Below are 18018 nucleotides of genomic sequence, written 5' to 3'. Positions count from 1 at the left end.
CACTAGGAGCCCTCAAAGCCTACCTACACAGTGACACACTTCCTCCAACAAAGCCACAATTCTAAAAAGGCCACACCTCCTAATAGTATCACTCCCTGTGGGCCAAGCATTCAAACACATGAGTCTATGGGAGCCAAACCTCTTCAAACCAACACAACAGTAGATTTCAGGCCAGCTAGAATTTCTAAAAACATTTTTTTTCTCTAATTATTTGAGTGGCTGACTTGAACCATAAGCTTGAGACCTATCTGAATATCATTCAGAGACTAAAAAATGTTGTTGGAGAGATGGCTTAGCAGTTAAAACAATGGCTACTTAAAAAACATGACAGTGTTTTTTCTTTTTTTAAGATCTATTTATTTTTATATGAGTACATTGTAGCTGTCTTCATTCAGACACACCAGAAGACAGCATCAGATCCCATTATGGATATTCTGTGAGCCTCCGTGTGGTCCCTTGGGACTGAACTCAGGACCTCCACAAGAGCAGTCAGTGCTCTTAACTACTGAGCCATATCTCCAGCCCCAAAACAATGGCTACTCTTGCAGAGGCCCAAGTTCTATTCCTAGTACCCATCTGGCAGCTTACAATTGGCTGTAACAAGTCTAGGAGATTCATTTTTTTCTGGCCTCTGCCCCACTGGTTCCAGGCACACGTGTGGTGCACAGGTAAACATGCAGACAAAACACCCATATACATAAAATATAATAAAAAAATTTAAAGCAAATAAGTTCAGCAAAACCAAACAATACTAACACTGGAGAGGTTGAAACAGAAAGATGGCAAATTGAGGCCAGCCTCAGGTATAGGAGACCCTGTCTTGAAAGAAACAAAAAACAACACAACATAACAGAAAACCTATTGTTGGGCTGGAAAGATGGCTCAGTGGTTAGGGGCACTGACTGATCTTCCAGAGGTCCTGAGTTCAAATCCCAGCAACAACATGGTAGCTCACAACCATCTGTAATGGGACCCGATACCCTCTCTGGTGTGTCTGAAGACAGCAACAGTAGATTCATACATAAAACAAATAAATCTTAAAAAAAAAAAAAGAATAAGAAGAAAACCTATTATTATTTCTGGGTATGTTATTGCCTGGGTGTGTAGGCGCAAAGTAACAATTCTCCAAAGTTTATTTTAACATAAAGATGCCTGTACCTGAAGACCTGTTTAATCCTCTGGATCCAGATAATGTAAGGAGAAAACAGACTCCGGTACACACACACACACACACACACACACACACACACACACATACACACACGCACGCACGCACGCACACACAAACACAAAATGTTTTTATAAACTATAATGTTTTATAAATAACATTTTTTAATAGGCTAGTCTAGACCTGGAGAGATGGTTCAGTGGTCAAGAGCATTCACTGCTGTTAGAGAATACATATTTACTCAGTTCCCAGGATCCCAGTTCCAGAGGATCTGACGTATTCTTCTGACCTTCCTGGGTTCCTGCAGTAACATGGTGCCCAGACATACACTCAGGCATGCAACACATAAATACAAGACAAAATAAAACTGAAGATAATTAAAGGATAATTTATCTGATCTTACATTGTGCCCATGTCTGGAGGCACATGTTCCTTCTCTGAGGTGAGCCTCTTTACCCTTTCATGGGATTACTGACAAGTTGTTTCAGTTTTATATGGATACAAACTAAAGACCTTAGGTTTTATAGAACTTCAGAGTGAAACTTGATTAGAGACTATGCCATAAAGATTTAATCACCATAATTAACTCTGTACTTTGGATCCCTTCAAACCTTGGTACTTGCTTAGGTAAGGATACAAAACTGCTATCTTGGTAGAAAATTGCAGTTTGGAGCAGGTACAGTGGCTCAGGCCTGTAATCCCAGCTCTCTGAGAGCGGAGAATGTTAGGATTTCAGGTTTGAGGTCAGCCTGGGCTGCATAAGAGCACCCTCCAACCAAGTAGGGAAGGGAGGAGAGAGGAGAGGAAAGAGAAAGGAGGAACTGGAGTTGGAAGTAATAAGATTATCCTTGAGTCAGAGAAATACTCGAGAGAGAAATGTCAGGGTGCCCCTGAAGATAACCCCTAAATATATCAATGTTGGTCATGCTCATTACACCAGTGAATCTGCCGATTACTTGTCTTATGCCCTTGTTGTCAGGTAATATTACATTTCTTAATATGTCCTAATGCCTTCGACAAATTACCAGTGATGTATATTTGCAGTAAATAATCTCCTCAAATTTATCTTGCAGTTGAATTTTTCACTGTAAAGTCTTGTGTGAAGATGGTCACACACCTGTAATTTCAGCACTCAGGAGCCTGAGGCAGGAGAACTGTGAGTTTATGGCTAGCCTGGGCTATAAGACCCTACCTGGAACAAATATGGCTATGTGGGGAAGGCTGAGAGTGGTCTACCCAGAGCTGTCCACAGCTACTTAGCTAGAGTTTTAGATTTGTTTGTTTTGTTTCAAGACCAGGTTTCCCTGTGTAACTCTGGCTGTCCTGGAACTCACTCTGTAGACCAGGCTGGCCTCAAACTCAGAGATCCGTCTGCCTCTGCCCCCTAATATGCCACCATGCTTAGCTGTTTTATAATTTTAACACTGGAAGGAATAGGAAATCTTTTCCAGTCTAGGAATAAATTAAAGCTGTAGAGTTTAAATGGCTCTGTGACCTAGACAGAATTAAGGTTTCTCTCTTGTCTGGATTGTATCGTTTTAGTTGTTTTTGTTTTGTTTTGTTTTTCTAGACAAGAGTTTCTCTGAGTAGCCCTGGCTCTCCTGGAATTCACTTCATAGACTAGGCTGGCCTGGAACTCATAGGATCCGCCCGCCTCTGTCTCATGAGTGCTGGGCCTAAAGGCGTGTGCCACCACACATGTGATGTGAGAGTCTTGGGCTGGAGCTGGTAGAGTCCTTGGCCAGCATGGGTGAGGCCCTGGGTTCAATCCTGAGCACTGCAGAGATAGAGAATGGGAAGAGGAGTGCTCTTTCTCTGCTGCTGACAGCAGTCCTCCTGCCTCAGCTCCAGGACTACAGAATAACCACAAGAAAGTTTGTCCAGGAAGGAATTTATGATGCAAACTTGTGGCATAAGGTATACAACCTCAATTTCTGCCTCTATTTTCATTTTGTGTATATGGGTGTTTTGCCTTCCTTTATGTCTGGGCACCACTTGTATGTAAAGAACATGCAAAAACCAGACAATATCAGATTCTCTGGAACCGGAGTTACAGATGACTGTGAGCCACCATGTAGGTGCTGGGAACCAAAACAGGTCCTCTGCAAAAGCAGGGAGTACTCTCAACAGCCGAGCCCCTCTCTTTCTGGATCTCATGTAGCCAAGGCTGGCCTTGAACTCCTGATCCTTCTGTCTCTAATCCCAAGTGTTGGTGTCATACTCATGAGCTACCATACTCAGCTTGTTTCTTTTTAAAACAGTAATTGAACAAAATATTATTAGAAGGGATTATTCATTCACTCTTTGTCCTTGTTTACTTTTAACCTAAAAAAAAGAAAATCAGCACAGAACACTTATCATCGAACCTTCAAGGGAATAACAGGTACCATAGACCTGGGGTCAAACCCACTCGGTGACCTAAAACACAGTTTTTGGTTTTTCCTCAATTCTATCCGGACAAGGAAATAACAGCTTTGTTTTTTGAAGATAAAGGAATGATTAAATTTTTAAAAGAAGTTTTCAAACCCTTCCATTTGGGATAAAATTTTCCTCCTAAATTAATATTTAGAATTTGTTTCAATGCCTTATAGGTAGGCCCAAGGAATAAAAACTTTACAACCATATACCTCCAGTTAGCTAAGGAACTGGGAACAAACAGGAAAAGGAGAGAAGAAATGACAAATCTTAAAGAATGCAAAGAGCAGTATTTTGGGGGTGGGATGGGTTGTAGATCAAGGGAAGCCACACAACCTATACGAACTATAAATTACTAATCAGAGTTTGCCCTTGAGTTTACAAGGAAAGAACATGTTAGCATCGTGTGCAGTTAGCTGCACTTAGACGTGAGGAAAGGCTGCCCATGTGAATGTTTGGGCATTCTTCACTCTGATGTCACTGTTCCAACCTTCCATAGTCTCAATACAACCTGTCTACAGCTCAACTGCATGCAGCATCTGCCAGTGGCTGGCATTCTTGAACTAGTGTCCCCAAGGGTGCCCCTGCCTCACAGAATGCCTGCTTGCCAAGAGTCAGCCACATCTGGATACACTGGAAGAAGTCAGTTGGGCCTCAGGACTGCTGCTGTTGGTAAGAGGCCTCTTGCTGGCCCTGGCACAGGAGCTGTGGGAAATCCAAAACAAAGTGGTCAGCTGGGAACTGCAGCAGGGGTATCTCTACTGGTCAAGAACTAGCAAGAGCTCTGAGAACATGCCCCCCCCATTTCCTCTACACCATTGTGACCACACAACTAGGAAAAGTGGGCACTTCTCCCACCCCTTACCCCAAGTAACTTTTATTTGCTATTTTTTCTCAAGTGGGAGTTAATCACTAGTGAATTCATGAATGCACTTGTGCCAGCTGCAGTGAATTAATGAATGCACTTGTGTCTGTGCAGTGAATTAATGAATGCACTTGTGCCTGCTGCAGTGAATTAGTTAGTACAATTATGCCTGCAGATTTGAAAACTGCCTTGCCCAAAACTAAGAATGTACGGTAGTCACTGCCAGGAGAAAATGGACAAGTTGGTTTTGCATCTACCTGGAAGTTAGAAATTAGGAAACGATAGTTCTCCCCCCCCCCCAGCACATAGTCCCCTCCCATCCTACCTAAAACCTAGTGCATTTTATTTATTTATATTTATTTTATTATTTATGTATAGTGAAGTTTATTTTTAACTGTAAGAAATCACATTTTAAATCATTTCCTGACCTTTCTTATTCTTTTCAGGTTGATCCAAGAAATGTTACGTCAATGTGTATGACAAATAAATTAAAAAAAAAAACTCTTTTCTTTCTTTTTTTTTTTTAATCAATACCCGAATAATGACCAGAAGCAAAAATCCACCGGTGCGTCAGCAAGCAGGATGCTCGGCCTTTCAGCTTCATCCTTCGCCTTGCAGCCCCTGCAGCTCCAGGCCACTAGAGCAGGTAAATAATGTAGGACAGAACCACCAGGCCTATGATGGCAAAGAACATGAGGATGAAAATATCCAGCATGGCTCAGTACTACGCAGAGGAGTCCCCTGGATTCCGGGGAAGTAGGAACTGCAAGCGTGGAGGTCGGTCAGCGCGGAGAAATGGCTCCTACTCTCTCCAGCTTCCTGTTCCCTCCCCCTCCCGGGGACCTGAGGCTAAGGGATGCAGCAACTCCATCAGCAGCTTACCCTCCACCTCCACCATCACAGCCAGCCAATCACAAAGCCCACGGTGGGTAACCAGGGAACAGCTACTTTTAGACCAGGCAAAAACCCGGAGAGGTTCAATTTCTTCCCAGGAAGCCGGCCCCGCCCCTTTGTGTGGAAACGCTGTCTCTATTTAGATACAGTTTCTGCACTGAGTGGGCTGCTCCGGAAGGTGTGAGCGAGGATCTCTACAGACCCTTAGGAATGGATTCGTCTGTCTGCTTTCTTACTTCTTCCTCTCAGACATCTCCGGCAATCTATCTCAGAAAACTAATTGTTACCAGTTTTGTGGGCCATCGGCTAATTCAGAGAACGTGGAGGAAGGTCTCATGTGGGTCTCAGGGGGCGACCCTGGGCTTGGACGTGAGTTTTTTCCACCGAGCCAGGAATTGCACGCACGTGGGGTCATTTCAACCACTCTGAAGTCTTTTATAGTCTGAGCTCAAGGGTGGTCAGGAGCTTGCCTGATAAATGCTACAACTTGTCAACAGGGGGCAGGAGTCAAAGCGAAGTTCTCACAGTTCTAAATGCAAACTCTCGGAGTCCACCCCACACAGGCTTGCCTTGTTGGCCTGGGAGATGCCGGAGTCTAAGCTTATGTGTGTCACACTGTGTCACACGAGGTCTTCCCTTCCGTGCTGCCGCCACCCCCATTAGTTTTCTCTGGATCTTCCCAATTTACCCAGTGTCATCCTCAGAGGAAAGAAACCCACACACCCCACTCCTGGGTAGTGTCTAGAAATGCAAAATCTAAGTGCGGTTTTGTTTTCTTTTCTTTTTGTATTATTATTGTTGTTGGTTTTTTGTTTTTTTTGTTTTGTCTTGAGATAGTCTCAAGTACCCCAGGCTGGCTGGCCCTTGACTGGTTTCTCCTGCCTCTACCTCTTAACCTCCTGAGCGTTGCCATTATAGCTAACTTTAATGTGGTTTCTTCTGAGGGAATGGGAGTCTTACTAAAACCCAGAAATAGGGCTCAAAGGGTAAGGGTGCCTTACAACAAATCCAACGACTTTAATTCAATCCCTGGAGCCTGCAGTGGAAAGATGGGGCTCCTGTAAGTTGTCCTGTGATGTCCACACATGCTCTCTGGTGTACACATACATACATACATACATACATACATACATACATACACACACACAATCATGTTTAAAAACCCACACACCACAGTGATGTATTGTGATGCTTTCTGCTGTAATAACCTACTGTTATTAAAACTGAAAGAACTTTTGTAGGTCAGTTTCTAAGGTCTGGTCCTTAGCCTCACCCCACATATTTTCTTTGGAGGGCTCAGGTCTCAAGATTAGTAATGGCCTTTCTAAAAGTAAGTTAGGCAACTCTCAAGAAGGGAGACCTCCTGAGCAGGCAGTCCAGCAGACAGGGCCACACTGGGTCATAGGGTATTGTGCTGCGAATGGAAACTCTAAGCTGCCGGCTCCTTCTAATGCCTGGAACACTCCCCACACTCCCATTCAGCCATGCTGTTCTCCTGATCACACTTTTGCCTCTCAATGTTCCTGGGGCCAGAGGATGCTTTCATGTGAAACCCAAGTAGAAATGCCCCTTCCCACAAGGCCTCTGGCCAGGTGGCTGCCAACCAGGAGTCAGGGTCCAGCAGTGCTGTACTGCTTAGGACAGGTGCCTTCCCAGACCCACTGAGCAAAGAGGTTGCAGTGTTTGCAATCAGGCTGGTTAGTAGGGGCAAGCCATCCCAGGACTTGGAGCTGGAGTGAGAGACTGCCTGCTAGACCACCCTATGGAGCGTTTATCCTGGCTCCGTGGCACTGTGCGCTGTCTTACTATCAATTTTCATTTCAAACGTGGCAGTGGTACACTGGGCTAGAGCAAGCCTGGGCTGAGCTCACTGGTTGGCTTGAAGACTTGTAGAAGTCTGCTCCCTGAGGCCAGGACACCCTGACGGTCCCTGAGTACCCTGGCTAGAAGGAAGGTGCTGAACTGAAGAGGGTCAGTGTAAGGGGCCTCTGAACTCAGGGAATGACAGCCTTGAGTGTGACAGTACCCCAGGCTGGGCAGAGCTGTCATTGGTGGATGCCACTGAAAGGCTATGTCCTCAAGAAGAAAGCAAGTATCAGGGTAGGAAGAGCAAGGAACTTTGGTTTCTAGAGTAGTCCTCTCCTTGAGGGGTAACTGGGTTCAAAGTGTGTGACAGGTCAATGTCCCCTGGCAAACAGAACACACTTAGAAAGTTACTTCAAAGTCAAAGAGGAAGAAGCCCAGTCCACAGGTTAAAAATTATACTTTTATTTGAGTCACCAGGATAAAGATTCACTTTGTGGTTCAAGTCAATGTTTAAAATCATAACAGGCCAGAAAGAATATTGATCCCAAGCACAAGGCCAGGAGGGGGGGGACCGAACAGACCAAAGAAAAGATGACAACCCGATATAAAAGGTGAGTGGCTTCACACACACACACATGCACGCACACAGTCTCTCTCTCACACACACAGATGAAATGTTAGACGGAGGCAGACTTCACAGGGTCACTTCTGTTTAAATACAGGCTCTGTGGGGTGGTACTTTTTGTCTTGTGTCCAGCTATTAGGAAATAAAATGTTCCCTGGAGGGACAGGAGGAGGGAGAACAGGAAGCAGCATGGGGGAGAGCGCATGTCCCTCACCACGGAGCTTTCTGCGTTACAGGATTGGTCCACAAAAGTTAAGTTCACAGTCTAGCCAAGGTGCCTTCTTTCCTGGGTTTTGATTGGCTGAAAAGACTTTTACAAAGGAAGAGACCGTGGGCTTGGGGATTCTGTGCTCTTCTAGGGGTGGATGCTTCCAGAAAGGTATGGACTCCAGCAGGCTTGGGGCCCTCAGCACCTTAGGTGGGTCCTCCGCCCTCTGCAGGTGTGTGAAAGCCCCCTCCCCCATTTTTCAGGCACTAGCAGAGCAGCTGACACGTTGGGAAGGGAGGTTCAGCTGAGAGGAACCAGGAGGCTGTAGCACCTCCTGAACATTGGCCTTCCAAGAGCAAGTGCCCCGACCTCTGGTCCCCAGAACCACATTGTGCTTTGAGATCAAGAGGAAGTAGAACGGACTGGCACCTCCCTGGGGGCTCCTGAGATGCTCCTACAAAGTTCTCTCTATGCTGTCCACCAGAGCACTCACCAGGCTAGGGGTTGGAGGTCAAGGGATTGGCCAGGCAAGGAGATGGTTACTCTAGCAAGCCCTCATGACAACCACACTGCTAGCCTGACCTAGGTCTTCGGGTTCAAACCTCACCTGCAGCAGTGTCTGAGTATGTAAAGGGATCTGACATCAGATAAAGGGTAAAGGTGAGAATCAGGGGACCCAGGAGGAGTGACAAGAAAACCCAGAGATGAATGAAGTCAAGTGAATAGTGTCCCAGGCTCCGGAAGCAGAGGAGGAACTTGAGCTTAGCACCAGCCCAGAGATGGTGCTGCCAGCTTTGGAGCCCTAGACTCTCTCCTTTGCTTCAATGACAGGAGAGCCTCAGGTGAGGTGCCACAGTGTGGGTGACTTGGTCCTTCTGGTACCATACTCTGTAGCCTCAGGCACAGACAGGGAAGCACACGTCTAACCCAGAAGCCTTCTCCCTCCTCCCTAGTGAGGTGGGAGGACCTCCTACACTGCCAGAGACTTTTCCTATCCTCTGGCTTTACAGAGCTCTAAGCTACTCCATCCTTGTTCCAAAGAAGGAAGGCTGCAGGAGACACAGAGACCTTTCCCCAGGGGAGCAGGAATAAACAGCTCAGTCAAGTCCCAAAGCCACCCTTGCTCACCCTTCACAGCAGGCTCCCAGGAGGCTGGGGGAGGGAAGCAAACAGGCCTGGGGAGAACACCCTGTTCCCTCTCTGCTGCTGCCCCTAGAACTAAGGCAAGAAAGAATCTGACCCAAGCTGGGATTTCCGGGGAGCTCTTTGGCCGCCCTAGGTTTGTGTGGGCAGAATGGCACACTCTGTGTGTGAGGAAGGACTGCACACAGGGGCAGGGATGCAGCCTGAAGCAGGAATTCTGCTCTCCTTTGGATGAGGCAGAGAGTCGGGAAGATGGACTAGGGGAAAGGTCATCCATCACATTGTTCTCTCCATAGCTGAGGCCTCACTACCCACCCCCCTGGGAATGTGTGGCGCCCCGCCTGGAGGTATGAGGAATATTCAGCTCACCCCAGCTCTAAGAGGAAGGGTGTCAGGGGAGCTGGACCAGGGGTCAGGAGGGGCCTAAGGCAGGAAGTGAAGCTGAAAGCTAACCAACCCCTCCTCCCCAGAGACAGGGTCTCACTACATAGCTCTGGCTGTCTTGAAACTCATGTAGAACAGGCTGGCTTCAAAGTCACAGATCTGCCTGCCTCCGCCTCCCTTTGCTGGGATTAAAGGTGTACGCTACTACACCCAGTCTAACTGATCTGCTTAACGGGTCTCTCACTTCAGCCCAGCCTCCTCAGAACAATCCTGCCCTCCAGAGTGCCCAGCCTGTTCCATCCAGAGAGAACAAAAATCAATCAGTTGATTGGTCCAAGGGAAAACCTGCCAGAGGAAGGAGCCCATGCCAGGGGCAGAACAAGGCTTAGATTGGCAAAAGAAGCTGGAGGAGGGGCAGGGATAAAGAAGCAGTTGAAGATCTTAAATGACAGAGACACTGAAGGGTGGATGGGTCAGGCCCCAGGACAGATGTGATGCCATGGAATGCATTGAAGACAGAGGGTGGGGCATCGCAGAGCTCAGATGGCCTCAACATAGTTGGCTGGCAGCATCCCCGTGTCGCCGGTGCGTTCTACGGTCCCATACATCCAGCCGTCATCGATCTGCTGTACATTGACGATGGTGTCCCCATCCTGGAAGGAGACCTCGTCCTCATCGGCAGCGCTGTAGTCATACACCGCACGGTACCGTTTCTGGGGAGCACAGCCAATAGTTAGCCTGGGTATTATTGGATGTAGGCTCTCCCACATGCAGACCTTCTGTGCTGGGCAAGTGCTCCACCAAGTCACTCCCCCATGTTTCTCTACCTCTCAGGGACCTTGGGGGAAAGAAACAATAAACCAGAAGATGGAGCCTGGGGTGGGCTCTGTGGCAGGAGTCTCTTGTACCTGATTCTACAAGGCAGCCATAAAGTCCCATAGGCTTGACCCAAATAGAGGCCTTAAAATGGGATATACAGGGTTGGAGAGATGCTCAGCCAGAGGTCCTGGGTTCAACTCCCAGCAACCACATGGTGGCTCACAACCATCTGTAATGGGATCTGATGCCCTCTTCTGGTGTGACTGAAGATAGCTACAGTGTACTCATATATAATAAATAAGTAAAATATTTTTTTAAAAATGTGATACACAAGGACTGGAGAGAGCTAAGTGGCTGAGACAGTGACTGGTCTTCTAAGAGGACTTGAGTTCAGTTCCCGGCACCCACCTGGCAGCTCATGACTGTCACTCCAGTTCAGGGGACCTGACACACTCACACAGACATACATACCAGTGAAACATCAATGCCCATAAGAAAAGGTAATAAGTTACAAGAAAAAAAATGCAATATGCCATATTGACTATGGGAACATGGGATTTTGAATCTTAGCACTCAAGAGACTGAGATTCCAAACAAGACAAGATCCTAAGTTTGAGACCAGCCTGGGCTACAAAGCTCTTAAAAAAAAAAAAAAAAAAAAAAAAAAAAAACCTTGTATCCTTAGGTCTTGGGTTAAGCAGGTATTGCCTAATCACTGTTATTTGAAAGGCTATTTATTGGTACCAGTATTTTCTAAAACCACTGGGGAACAAAAGGCTTCTAAGATGCCAAACCTACTATGAGATGCCAGCAGATGTTGGCTTATATACTGACCATCTATATCTCTAGCCAAGCTGCCACTGCGGTCTCTGGCTATCATCTAAGTAACTCCCCAACACGCCCCACCCCCTCAGCTGGCTAGCTTTCTATTTACCCACATGGGCACAAAGGTGAACTTCTCTCTTTAAAAAAAAAAAAAATGAGAAAAATGGTCAAGACAAGGTCTACTATATAACCAGGTTAGCCTTGAACTCATGATGATTCTCCTGCCACCCCACCCCCACCCCAAGTGCTGAGGTTACACCTATACCTAACTGCCAGGGTGATTTTCAAAAAGCTAAAGTCAAACACTAGTGTGGTGTAGTGCCGTGCAGTGTAGATCACTAGTCTCAAAGGCCTTCCTTCCCCTGGGCCTACAAAGGGCTTGACCACATCTACTTCTTCCTGTCTCCAGGAACCTGGGCCATCCCACAAGACACTGAACTTTCCAAAGATGTTCTGCTATAGGGTCTTTGTATCTGCTGTTCCCCTTATATCATAAACATCGCAGTTTGACTCTGCTGCTCTGTGTCCCTTACCCTGCATCAGACACGCCTTTCTCTACCTCATCCTCCACACAGCCTCTTGTTGCCTCCACCCTAAAGAGAGGGCCCCTTTATTTCTCCGTCTACGCTGACAGGAGTTGCTTTGAATCCCAGCATGGAGATCAGCCTAGTGCACCCTGTGGAACGTACCCTGAAACACCCAGGTCAGAACTTCACCCCCAGGGCGGCCCAGCTTCCTAAGGCTCACTTTCTCATCCGGCAAAACTGGTGAGTCTTACTATGGGCCTGGCTCAGGACAGCAGCACAAAGCTACTTCCTGCCCACACAGAGACACAAGATAGTATAATCCTTTTCTGAGGAAAGGGACATGGTCCCGGGGAACAGAAAAACCCCCAGATCCTGTGCACATTAGTGGAGTGTTCTACCTCTGCGCTACATCCTCAGGGCCTCTCTATCCCAGACAGTTACTCACCCCGCCGCCACCTGGGGCGCTGCGTTGTATGGACACAGGGGCTGCCGGCTCCTTGTATCCACCATAGGACGGGGTCACCTGCTGCTGCTGGGGCTGCTGGTAAACTGGAAGATGGAACAGACAACTCAGAAAGTGTCTTGCCAAATCCATCCCCTTATGAGGTCAAAAGTATGAATTTCCAACCCCACTTGGCCCTTGCTCAGCACTGCTCTCTCCCCACCCCCACAAAGCAAAGGTTTGTGCCTGGGCACGTGCATTCCTTAGTGTCTTAGGCTTCATGCCAGGGCTGTTTGCTCCTTACACCCGGATCTGCTTTTCCAGATCTCTTGCTCCTTAGCAGGGATGGGGATGAGATTTTGGGGGAGCAGACCTACAGGTGGAGATGCCTGTGTATGTAGCCACTTTCTTCCCGCCCCACTCTCTTGACCTCAGCTCCCCACCCTCAGCTCCGTGACTGGCACTCACCTGGGGCACTGGTCGGGATGTGGTGAGGCTGTGGCTGTTGCTGCTCTGTGGGCCTCCGGTAGCTGCTGCTGTCCTGGGGTTCTCGGCGCTCCGGTTCCACACCTTCACCTCCACTGGGTCCCATGCGGCTCTTCTCAAACTCCTCGTGGTATTTGATCTGTAGGGCAGAAGGAATGGGTGAAGGGCTCCGTTTCGAGCCAACCAGTCCTCAAACTGGGCATGGTGGTAAGTGCCCATTGTCCTAGCTACTGAAGCAGGGGGGAGGGGCAAAGCCAGTCTGAGCAGCAGTGAGACCCTGTTGCGCTCGAGAGTTCACGAGTGTGTGTGTGTGTGCACGTATGTGTGTGCACACACCCCTGGACTCCAGGAGAGCTACAGAAAGACAGAGTACCAGCTGTCTAAGTGACTTAACCATGACAAACTCAGCTAAACCTTCTTCTTCACCCACACCCCCAAGACAAGGTCTTACTATGTAGACCAGGCTGCCCTTCAACTCAACACTCCGGGCTATCACACAGTACAAGGAGACAGAGAATATAAGAAGTCCATGCAAGAACTGGCTGGTTACATAGTTCAGGTGATAAGAAAGCATGCACAAAGTCCTATATTCAGCACAAAATTAGGCATGGTATGTAAAACATCACCACTCCAGAGGTGGAGACAGGCAGATGTGAGTTTAAGGCCAGCCCGGTCTACATATCTAGTTCTAGGCCAACCAGGGCTACATAGTGAGGGTCTATCTCAAAACAAACAAAAAATGCTAAATGGTTTGGCTACATGAGACCCTATCTCTAAATAAAGAAAGAGGGAAGATGAGGAGGAAGAAGGGAGAACTTGCCTCCCTGTGGCAGGGTCTGAACCTTTCTCTCTCCCACTATGGTCAACAGTAACCACCACAGTCGCTCCTGTTCATAGGCCCTTCCAGTGGGCCAGGCCCTGTGCTGCATGCATTGTCATTTTTATATAATCACCAACCACATGATATGGTGACTGTGCCAGTCCCCAGACTGACGAAAGGCCGGCCAAATACTCCCCTGGGTGACTTCAGTGCAATCCTCACAAAGCACATGGTATGTTGGAATAAGGATACAGAACTATCACTGTACAAATATGGAACGTATATCGTAAAATGCACAAAAAGTGATGGACAGAATATGAGGCAGAGAAGTGTCCTTCCTGCACCCTCCCAGGGTGCATCCTTCCTGCGGTCTACCCCCTACTCTCCCACAGAGGAAACTGGGGGACACATCAACCAATGGGATAGAAGGCCCCAGGGTCGGGTAGAAGGAATGAGACAGACAGACAAGCTGAACAGCTGGTCCTCCTGGGCGAACAGCAGGTGAACTGTCCTCGGGAGGCTTCGGTATCTGCCTGAGAGGTTGCTTCTTGCTTGTTTACCAGAACTCGGTCCTGCCCTTTCCTTAACCCTGGAGAATGGCAGCGGAAGGAATGAACAAGGGGGCTGGGCAAACCCACTCATGTTCTTACTACAGAAAAGGAAGGAGCCAAACCCACAGCCCTCGAGACCTAGGGAGTCCTGGTGAGGGCTTAGGCCATCCCTTTCCCAGGCTCCTCTGCCACTTCCTCTTGCCCTTAGCATTCTCTGCACACAGTCAGCAGGAAGCCCGGGGCCATAGCCAACTGGGAGTACCTGGGTCACTGCGCTGGCTAAATAATGGTTATTGCTGTAGTCGGTCCGGCAGACAGGCAGGGCAGCAGCCAGGGCAACAATGGCGTGTGGGAGGGGTTTTGTCTAGAAGCAGAGGGCTGCCCACTCACGGAGTCTGGGTAGAGTCAGAGCTCTCCCTTTCTCTGTCCTATCCACTCATGACGGAGCAGGGAGACACAACCAAGAGGTGAAACAGTCTGGAACAAGGCAGCTGGACTAACACTTCACAAGGCTGAGCCCTTCATACTGCCAGGAAGAGCACACAGGTGTGAGGCGTGCCAGGTGCAGGGGACCTCTCTAGCTCCTTAGGGACTCTGTGGCCAATAGGAAGCAGCAGAGAATGCCACCTAAAAGGCTCACAAGACAACTGCTCTTCCAACTTTTTTTTTTTTTTTTTTTTTTGGTCTACAACCTTCTCATATATATATATATATATATATATATATATATATATATATATATATATATATATATATTTTTTTTTTTTAATTTCTAATTACTACCTATTCCCATGTGATCCCGAGGAGGCCCATCAGTTCTGAAGCCAGGAATGGTGGCACTTGCTTATAAACCTTAGCACTGGGGCAGCAGAGGCAGGGGGATGCCACAAATGTTCAGGGCCAGCCTGGTCTAGATAGGGAGCTCCGGGCCTGACACACAAAACCAGAGTGGATACCTGTGGACACTGCCTATCAAATGAGACCCCCAAAGACTCAGGCATCTTGAATAGCAGAAGGTTGAGTACAAGATATTCTCACCCTCCCTTGACCCACGGAGGCCACCTGCCACTGCCAATATTAACGGCCTTAACATGTGGGCACCACAGAACACCAAGGCCATAAAAGCATTCCATCTCCCCTGAACCGTAGGTAGAGGGGCTGACGAGATGATGCGGTAAGTAAAGGCACTTGCCTGAGACTTGAGGTTGGTTCCCAGACAAACACAGGAGAAAGCTGACTTGCAAGTTATCCTCTGTCAGCTGCAACACACGCACTAGATAATTCGAGCTGGATGTGCGCTTTAACACCCATTTCAAACAAGAGGAAATAGGGCTTGGAGACCTCTGTGGGGGACCTTTCACTGGGGCAGTGGACAAAGTCCCACCCAGACTGGGCTTTTCCTGAGAACAAGGGTGAGGCAGGACCACACACCCCTCCCTGTTCTCTCAACTTCTGTCCAAACATGGAGAGTACCTCAGGCCCCCTAAAAATAGGGGATAATCACGGGATCACCCTACACTGGGGAGGACCTAGAAATGCAAACCCCAGAAGCATGGAACATAATGGCAGACCATGTTCAGGCTGCTCACTGCTCTCCACTTCCTCCTCAGCAAGGGGAAGCTGGGTGACCACTCCTGGCCCACCTAGTAGTTTCCTGAGAAAACAGCTAAAGAAACACCTTCCTGAGGATCCTGCCAATCTGGACTCAGTTCTGACCGTGAGCCATCATCATGTGGGTGCTGGGAACCCAATGTAGGTTCTCTGTAAGAGCAAGAAATGCTCTTACCTACTGAATCAGCTCTCCAGTCCCCGGAGTTCTGATCTTTAAAAAGCCCAAAGGCTGGCCCTTCACAGAAGAAAATCGAGCCTTTCTATACCAAGTGCTATGCACAAGGGTTCAGGGACTGGGGCTGAAGGACCCTTGTCGGACAGGCCTTTTGTGTGTCTAGGTAGGGTGCCCTTGAGGGCAGCTGGTTTATGTTCTGCTTTCTGGCTACCTGCTTCCTGTCTGTGGTTGACAAAAAAGCCCAACAGGCCACACGTCCCTTCCCCACATGATGCTGTGTCATGGCTTACTAACATTAATCGTTAAGTGGAATAATCAGCTCATTAAGCCCATTTGGGGAGAGAGAGGGCTGAGAGGATGAACTCCTGCTTTGTGGCCGTGTATATTATCCACCCAGCCCAAGATTAACATGTCACTTCCGTCCCCATTTAGCAGACAGGAAAACCGAGGTTGAAGAAGGGCTAGGTTAAATGGATCTTAATGGACTGTACCGTGCTAGCACGTAAGAGCCTTAGTTCTCCACCAACATGCAGCCTAGCTTCCTATTAGAGATTCATGGTCTGTCTTTATTTTTTTATTTTTAGTTTTTGAGACAGGATTTCTCTGTGTAGCCCTGGCTGTGCTGGAACTCCCTCTGTAGACCAGGCTGGCCTCGAACTCAGAGATCCACCTGTCTCTGCCTCCTGAGTGCTGGGATTAAAGGCAACTGGTTGAGGGACTCATATATTTTTAGAACACTCATAGACTGGGCGTGTAACCCTAGCACTTAAGCAGGAAGGACCAAGTTTGAAGCCAAACTTGGCTGGCTGGAGAGATGGCTCAGCTGTTAAGAGCTCTGACTGCTCTTCTAGAAGTCCTGAGTTCAATTCCCAGCACCCACATGGTGGCTCACAACCATCTGTAATGGGATCTTAAGACAGTGATAGTGTACTCACATACAAATAAAATAAATACAGCTTTAATAAAGAAAAAAAGAAACACATGCATATAAATAAAAGCAAATCTTTATAATTGAGAAATCTAAAGGATCATCTAATAAGCCTGATTCCTGACCAATTAACTCGGGGAAGGAATTACCTTTCTATCCTTTCTGCTGTCTGTCTGTCCGTCCGTCCATCCATCCATCCATCCAAGGTCTCACTGTGTTGTCTAGGTGACCTTGAATTCTCAGCATCCTTCCTGCCTCAGCCTACAGGCCACTAAATTACAGATAAGTCTCACAACAGCCTGCAACTAATTATTGTTTATTGATGTGGATTATTTTTAGCTGACAGAAAAGCAAAGGTGTCTGCAGAGTTTATGGTTTTACTGTCCTGTGGGTCATTAGCCAGTGTGGAACCAGCAAGGCTTGGGTTCACCTCTGCCTCTCTCCTGCCCAGAGTCCCTAGCTACTTATCAACCTGTGACAGGCACTCAGAGAGTTCCAGATCTAATGCTCTACAAACCCCTTAGAGCCAAGCACAGAAATAGAACTTTCTTTCCTTTCCCCATTTCTTTCTTTCCTTAAGGGGCTCTGAAGATGAACCCTGAGACCCTATGCATGTGAGGTAGGTACTCCACCACCGTGAGACACCTCTGGTCCTGATTTACACCTCTACTCTGATTTACAAAGTAAGAGAAGAGTTATGTACTCTGCCTGTCTCATAAGGGGGGGAGGGACACAAAATTGAGGCTCTCCGTGTAGACACGTGGGGTGGAAGGAAGGCTCGCACAAAAGGCTCCAGGTACAGCATTTCTCATCCATTAAAGCCCTCAGCACTTTGGAGCAAACACCAAGGTTGCTAACGCGATGGCTCTTGCTCTCACAGCACAGGATCAGGGCAAGCTTGCAATGAAGACAGAATTATAACAGCTATTTCTCTGAACTGTGTGTACCTCAGACTCTTCATGCCCTTCTCTTCTCAGTGCAGAGCAGATAACCCTGCCTCGAACACTGCTGACCGTACAACACTAACGAAGCACATGGCATTTCCCGAGCCGCCCAGCATCTGTGGGATGGAAGACGGGAGCCCAGCATGCCCAGAATGAGACATGTGTCTCTCTCACGCTCTTGCCTTACACAGGACTGAGGTAGACTTCACACCTCCAAACAAATATCACCACTCCACTTGATTTCCAACTGCTCTGACTGGTGAAAATCTTTCGTCTGAAGTGACTTCTCCAGGGAAGCCAGTCTCCATGTCTATAGGACAAGCCTGACCTTCAGAACTGACCACTAATCATTAGGTGCTAAACTGGGAAAGAATGAGCCACA

The 18018-nt window shown here is 47.8% G+C and overlaps 1 protein-coding gene across 1 annotated transcript in view; it reads right to left on the bottom strand.

Annotated features, from left to right (window-relative positions):
* Positions 1-7589: 7589 nt before the first annotated feature.
* The window catches only part of LASP1 (LIM and SH3 protein 1), a 37245-nt gene continuing 26816 nt past the window's right edge, over positions 7590-18018 (bottom strand). Inside the window, exons 6-8 of the mRNA XM_080923095.1 lie at positions 12590-12746; positions 12125-12228; positions 7590-10221 (exon numbers count right to left, since the gene is read on the bottom strand). Of these exons, the coding sequence (XP_080779221.1) occupies positions 10048-10221; positions 12125-12228; positions 12590-12746 (435 nt within the window). The 3' untranslated portion in view covers positions 7590-10047. The remainder of the gene's footprint in view (positions 10222-12124; positions 12229-12589; positions 12747-18018) is intronic.

This window comes from Micromys minutus (genome assembly GCF_963924665.1).
Source record: "Micromys minutus genome assembly, chromosome: 10".
NCBI lineage: Eukaryota > Metazoa > Chordata > Mammalia > Rodentia > Muridae > Micromys > Micromys minutus.
The sequence above is the reverse complement of the archived record's forward strand: the minus strand, read 5'-3'. Positions and strand labels throughout refer to the sequence as shown.